This window comes from Pinus tabuliformis, chromosome 3_1 (assembly GCF_031772625.1).
Source record: "Pinus tabuliformis cultivar Carrire ecotype Pingquan chromosome 3_1, CPIR1, whole genome shotgun sequence".
NCBI lineage: Eukaryota > Viridiplantae > Streptophyta > Pinopsida > Pinales > Pinaceae > Pinus > Pinus tabuliformis.
Genome location: NC_142301.1, coordinates 260,990,102 through 260,997,535, shown reverse-complemented (window position 1 = coordinate 260,997,535; position 7,434 = coordinate 260,990,102). Strand labels below are relative to the sequence as shown.

Below are 7,434 nucleotides of genomic sequence, written 5' to 3'. Positions count from 1 at the left end.
TAGTTGTGTACTTTTTACCTTTTTAATTATACTGATTAATTAAAAAAAGTTTATGAACAAGTTTCATATGAAATGAATTATGGTATGTTTGGCATGTGGTATTGATAAGTCTATTTACATATTAAAAATATCCATAGTAAAATAAAGAATATATATATGTTTAACTTATATATTTTTTTTTTTTAATTAATAATGTCAATAATAAATTTAAAATAAACTTACTAATAATAAATTTATATGATTTTTTTTCCATTTTAGCAATATGAAATATTTTAATACTTATTATAAAATATTTTGGTGCTTATTATAATTAAATATTTTGATACTTATATTATAATTAATTTCTATAAACATGTATTATTAACTACATTGGTATTATAAATAAATCATGTTATTTTTATTGCTTTAAATGGTACTCCACCACGACTATCCCAAATAACCTTGGAAGTGATGAAACTGTATAACAATATTCTTACAGCCCATTTCATTCCAGCCTGTATATAACATGACTTGGAAGTTATTATGCATACGTTCTCACCACAGGTTTTACCACAAATGCTTTTCTTTTCTGGTTCATTATTGCCGAGGCAACAGCTTACTTTCTCATATTCACTGTGCGACACATGCAGTTGTTGATGGACAGAAATCATGGTATGTTGTATTTCTGTGAACTGCCCTGCTAGAAAGAAAGTGAAGTATACAAGGGAACCAACCAAACGCAAGAGAAGGTTTATGAATTTCCATGAATATATATTTAGTTTTTTTTCCATCTAAAACATAATAGATATCATAAGGTTTACTGGGATGACAAAATCTGCATACTTGGAAGTGTTGGCATTGATCCAAACCGTCATGGAAATGCCCTGTGAATAATAAAAAAAAATCTCATGAATTGGCAGAGTTATAAATTGTATTGGGCATTGAACAGCCAGGCCTCTTGATCAAATTTACATGTACAAAAGCAAGGAAGTCCTCACTATTGAAATGGGAATTCTTGAATTCTGATTTTTGTGATAATGAAAAAAAGTGGTTGCCTCTCCCTTCGTACTCCAGGAGATATCCAAAATTCAAACCATCCAACGGTACAGGGCAATGCTTGCTTCTTCTCATGGCACAGTAAAAGCTATTGGGAAAAAAATAGTGATAACAGGCACCTTCCTATGACTTGGATTGGTCTTTTGTATAAGGATCATATTTGGAGTTCAAAAATGGTTTTCATCAACCAGTATATGTAAATCCTGGAGCCATGACAAGTTCCAAAAGGGAAATGCAGAGTTACTCAAAAGCACCAGAATGCATCAGTCATGTTCCCTTTCTCTCGCCTTCTCGCTGAAGGAATATTTGGAGATTTTGAATATAAAGTTCCACCATTCCATATTTGGAGTTCATCGATCAGTATTTGTGAACCATGGAGCCATGACAAGTTATTCAAAAGCACTAAAATGCATCATTCATGTTCCCTCCTTTCCTCGTCCTCGCTGCAGCAATATTTTATCTTATTTACAGTTTTTGTTTTGTTGCAGGATAAACCGAGGCAGCAGTTACTCGTTTTGGACTCCAAATTTCTGCATTCAAAGAAGAATCATCATTTAATAGTGATAAAAGGTCATTGGTTAGAAAATCATTATATTTTGGACTAGAAAATGAAGAGAGATTGTCATAGCTACCTATCACTATTTGATCCAAATGCACAGGTGGCTTGGCATCTAAGTCCTTTTCGGGTGTTTACAGTAGCCGACTTGACACAATTGCTACAATAGACCTTTTTACACGCCTGCATGGATCCAACATCAGAGTAATATTACTGTGTTGCTTAAAGCCAATTGGTTCACATGTAGCTTAACAATGATTCCCTGTCCATATTTGAAATTTGAAAATGAAATGCTAGTAAATAATATTATAAATGGTACAACTCACTTCCAAGTTTATGGTTCTACAAAGAAAACAAATATAGCTGGGAGCCAAAGGATGAGTTTTTGGATGAAAGAAAATTAAGGAGATATCATGGAATGTGTCTTAAACAGTTAAACTACGTAAACCTTCTGTAATAGAACATCATGATTATTGTGTCTATAAAAAAGTTGGTTGCTTGGTACTCAAATTAGGCCAAGCAAGCTTGACAGGAAATCACTAAGCACTCCTTACTACTTAGTCAACATCTATATGGGAAGGGACTGCCCAATGGCTTTTTACCATTCAACCCTTACCCACCTGCCCTGTGAGCAAGTTTGAAAGATCCTTTTAGGAAGGGTGATTTAAAGAGTGCCCCATATTACCAAGACAACGATAAGTTATATCATAAGTGGCTATAGAATGATCAGACAATTGCAGAGATCGAAAGCTGCAGTGAGAATATGGATACCTAATAAGCATGTTGTAAGTTTAAGCCCTAGCTCCACCAAGGCAAAGTAAAAGACACTTAGTTATATCAAGGGCACACAAATTAGTGGGGATTGACTGTTACCAACTTGAAGTCATCCATAGTCTTTGCTAAAACCTCTATAGGATGTATGTTCTAGTCCATAGCTCCCTGATCGCTTTCTTGAAAAGATATGAAACAAACGACCGATATTCTTGGAAGTTATACCCTTTAATCCAAGTTCACTCAAGTCATCAAATAAAAACATTAGTATCATTTTCTTATGTTATTGGAACAAATAACATGGGATGGTTTCCAGCTACTTCCATTAGGTTAAGACAAATGAGTCAATTGGACAAAGATAAACAAAGCTTGAAAATTATTTGATGGCAAGCATTCCTGCAAAAGCCTCTCGTATGTCGTACAGAACTGTATTTTCTTTTTAATAGTAGCTTTAGGCTGTAGAAGACAGGCAAAGAAATCAACTTGCCTAAGTGAGCTAGGTGCTGAGTCCATAACAGCCTTTCACATTATAATCAAATTTCCTTCAAATCAGAAACAGAGATAAAGTACAGAAGAGCAGATGATTCCCTCATTTGATGTCCTACAATGGTATACTGAATCCCCATTGCTACTCCCCTCCATTATTTTCCTAAAACTGAAATGCAGCTTTGATACAACCAACAAAACAAAACACATCTAACTGTGTACGTATACTACCTTGTATATAAGTTGGAGGGGTCAATTGCAAACACTCTTCCAGTTTGGGTAATGGGAGTGACGCCCGAGTTACAAAGTCCATTCCATGATGCTTCCAAATTCTAATGAAAATTTTCTAACAGTTACTAACTGGACTCTGGAATAATTCATGAAATAGGAGAATTTACAGTCAGCACGAGCATCAATGCATAGCATACCATCATATTTTATATAAGGAGTTTACTAACACTTCCTCACAGACACCCATACTACACCTGCCAGGAGTACTGCCATTTGTAACCTTGCCAAAAATTTACATGCAGATCAGTTTTTTATGAGAATATGCTTGCAAGGATTTGAGTGAGAGACACTTTCTGGAAATAGCATTCACAACGAACCAGAAAAAATTCCTTCTTTTAGTCATTGACAAAGAATAGGTAATTGAGGTTGCGATCAAATCCATGTATAGTACTAGTAGGAACAGACTCTAGAGTGTCTAAAGAAGGTCAATGACCAACCATATGAAGGAAGTAGAAACAGATTATTCACTTTCTTTGGCCTTTTTAGTTGAAGGTCCCTTCAAAGGAAAGAGCACAAGTTAGTTTAATAGGGAGAGGGAGTGGAATTAAACAGTAGCTCGAGTTAGCTTTTTCATTATACACATAACTAGTTAAGAAATCTTAAACTCAAGACACAGGTTCCAATTTTTAGTGAAGCTGTAAAGCGTCTGAGTAGCAGGATTATGGCCACTTGCAGAGAGTAATGATAACCCTAGAAGGCAATTATGATTTTGTGGAGCATCCTGTATGTGGTAGATTGATGATCTTGCCACAAAGTGTTCATATGTGCAGACATTGATCCTCTCTGCTAAGAGTGCCTTCACTTGCTAGCTATACAGGACCAGGCTTTTGCTAGAATTCAAGGAAACTTTCATCTTACTAAACCAGATGTGAAAAACCAGATGACAAAGAGTCTTTCCCAAATGGAAGGTCTATAGTGCAATAAAGTAGTAATGCCTATCTTCAAGTGGTATGGCACCCCTGTTGACAGATTTGCTGAAATGTATCATTCCTTGAGAACAAATCTGCTTTGCCCTTGAGCAAGACTTGACAATTTCTAATTTCATTTGCTATTCATGCAATCAACTTCCTAGGGATCAATTTCACATGCATAGTACTGACTACTCAATTTGACATCGTACCAAACAAGCAAGTTTTCCAATTGGTCTAGACACCAAACAAAACACTTAAACCATATGATGGCAATATCAATGAATCAGTGTCAGTATCGGTAGAGCCTGTCCTCTCTTTAGGGCACATAGATGCATACTAATGTGCTTCAATGAACCAATGTCAGTAGGGGTAGAACCTTCCCCCTCTTTAGGGCACATAGATGCATAAGAATAGGCTTTAATCTTTCATCCTTACATTTTTCAGCAACTTTGCTGGATCCTTTTGAGAGGGAGCGATTTGATGAGTATCCTAGGTCAGTGGGACTGCTACGAGTGGAATTGTGAAGTGTGATAATAAAAAATTCTCTAGTAACCAAACCAGCACTCCCAAGCTATAGTGAAAATGAAGATGCTTAGTAAGCATGGAGTTTTGTTTAGAGTCCTGAGCTTTTCCAGCTCAAAATAAAAAGTAAACATGGCAAATGTTGGCAGAAATTTAAATGTGTATAAGGGAAATCCTATTAAGCCTACAAACCATTTACTTAATCAAACTGGAATAGCATAAGTCACAGAATGACAAACAAAAGTAAGATCTATAGAGATTCCGCACCTGGCATTGCGTTTTGAAGAAAACAGTGTATGCTGAACACATAACGCACTGGTTAGAACTATTTGATTTTGGCCCATTAGGACTGCCCATGAAAGGCAGATCAGGCTGTCCATCTGACCCCAAATAAGGTCTAGGAGAAACTTGAGAGGCTTTACTGGAAGGCGATATCTCAGGGGCCTTGAATGGCCTAATCCTCAATAGAGACAGTAGTCGAATAGGCGGGCGCTCTTTTCTCACTTCTTTCTTTGCAGAAATCCCACTGGACTGATTCTTCTTCTGCCGAACAATCCGCGAAGCACTTCGAGAATTTGATCTGACCAATAGACAGCGAGGAGCAAACTTATTCAACAAAGAGTTCTTTGGGTTATCGCCTTTCCTCCTGATGTGTCCTCCTGATGCACTCTGTTTTTCCAAGCTGTTGTTAGGCTCCTTGCTGGTGGGAGAGTCATCTGAGTACACCTGCTCCACAGCAGCATTGTGGTCCACTAGATGCTTGAAGGACAGCTCATGAGGAGACTCAGGCATGCCCTCATACAATTTCATAAGCTCCTGTCCCTCCCCTTCTATCTCTTGTAAGGACATTGGGTGGTGGTAAGATGAATTAGACGCATAGCTGGATGATCCAGGATGTGATAGATGGGAAGATACTGACCATGAATCAACATCAGACAGAGGGAAAGATCCTGACCCAGAATCACCATCAGTATGTGACAGCATTTGTGGCAAAGAAAAATTTATGTTAGCAGAACTAGTACACCCGTCAGAAGCCTGATTCTGATTCTGATTACTCCAAGGTGGGGATAAGGGAAATACGATCCCTGTATCCTTACTAGATTCAAATGATGTGTTCTCAAAAAAACTCAACATACCCACTAACTTAATGAATCTAAATCTGCCCGGATTGTTTAGGTTCAACAAATACAATCCAATAACAGGCCTAAGATTCCCTCAAATGCTGAAAAAGCCTCTGCACATTACCCACAAATATCATAATGCAGCTAATTTCCAATCTATGGAAAGCCTCTGCAAATTACCAGAACAGTTCTTTAGAATCAGAAAACAGCTAATCACAATCCAGCATTTGGACCCAGAAGCATATATGCCCACACACCCACTTAAGAATCCACATATGCCCAAAATTTATATGTTTCAATGAACATATAATCCAATAATAATAACAAGACTAGGATACCCTTAGCTACATGAAAACCCTCTGCACGTTACCAATAAAGCCAGTGAAAAGCAAGTACCAGCCAGCCTGTCAAAATGGAAAAACTCTCCACTTTACCAATAAAGGCTTTGAAAAAACAGTTAATACAGAGTATCTGCTAGAGTAGTACATAGGAAAAGAGGCAGATGGTGTTGGAAACAGGATCTTTGGAATAGGCTTTGAAAAAACAGTTAATACAGAGTATCTGCTAGAGTAGTACATAGGAAAAGAGGTCAGATGGTGTTGGAAACAGGATCTTTGGAATAGGAAACATGCAGGTATGGTATATTTCTTTGGCTTTTAGTTCAAAAGGGAAGGATAATAATAGAATCATAAGAAGATTAGTAGACCATCTAGATGCATTACGAAGATAATCATTAGTTTGACTGGATAAACCATCTAGATGTATTGGTAATATGATATTTAATTTTTATTAATAATTATAAATATTCACATTTTTAATTGGATGTATGGGGAATATGATATTTAATTTTTATTAATAATTATATATTTAATTTTTATTTTAAGTTATTATCCCAAAAATATTTATTATTATTATTATTATTTAAATATTTTCAAGGTTGTTATTTTTCTATTTTAAATTATTGTTAAGATTCTTAACTTTTTATTATTAGAGAATATTGTATATACAATAAATGAAATAATTTATTTTTCATAATATTTAAATTAATTTTATAAAATATGATATTTACTAAGTTTTTATTATTATTATTATTTAATTAATTTCAAGGTTGTTATTTTTTATTTTAAATTAATATTAAGATTCTTATTTTTTTATTATCAGAGAAGGTTGTATATACAATAAATAAAATAATTTATATTTTATAATATTTAAATTAATTTTATAAAATATGGTATTTACTAAGTTTTATTGTTGAGTTTTGATATTATCACATTAAATATAATGCACAAATATCACTGGTTACTCAATGTCATGTGTCTATAAACTTTAAAACATGAACTTATTTAATGCACAAATATCACTAGTTACTCAATGTCGTGTCTATAACATGTAAAACATTAACAATAAATTTATCAATGAACTATTTTAATTACCTACCAAATCAAGGAAACTCTTTTTTAAACTTAGAATGGATATAAACATTTATGTCTCTGTAACTCTTTCCAAATAAAGTTTCTTTATTTTAAATGAAATATTAGTTTATTTTATGATAAAAATTTAAATTCGTTTTAGATGTAGAAAAACGAATTCAAATTTGGAAAAAAAAATTATATAGCAATACTTTAAAGGTCATAAAACATCTTTTATAAATAAAAATATAATTCTGATTAAGATTATCAAATCCAATTATTTTAATTTCATTTCATTTAGTTAAACAATTTAAATTCATATTTATATCCAT

At 34.2% G+C, this 7,434-nt stretch overlaps 1 protein-coding gene across 1 annotated transcript; it reads right to left on the bottom strand.

The window, feature by feature from the left end:
* Nucleotides 1–727: 727 nt before the first annotated feature.
* LOC149186795 (uncharacterized) lies at nt 728–6,312 on the bottom strand. Its single transcript, XM_089411134.1, has 3 exons — nt 4,840–6,312; nt 1,668–1,774; nt 728–1,565 (listed from the first exon to the last, which is right to left on the bottom strand). The coding sequence occupies exons 1-3, from the start codon at nt 5,704–5,706 to the stop codon at nt 1,448–1,450; spliced, it is 1,092 nt and encodes a 363-aa protein (XP_089267260.1). The 5' UTR covers nt 5,707–6,312; the 3' UTR covers nt 728–1,447.
* Nucleotides 6,313–7,434: the final 1,122 nt, after the last annotated feature.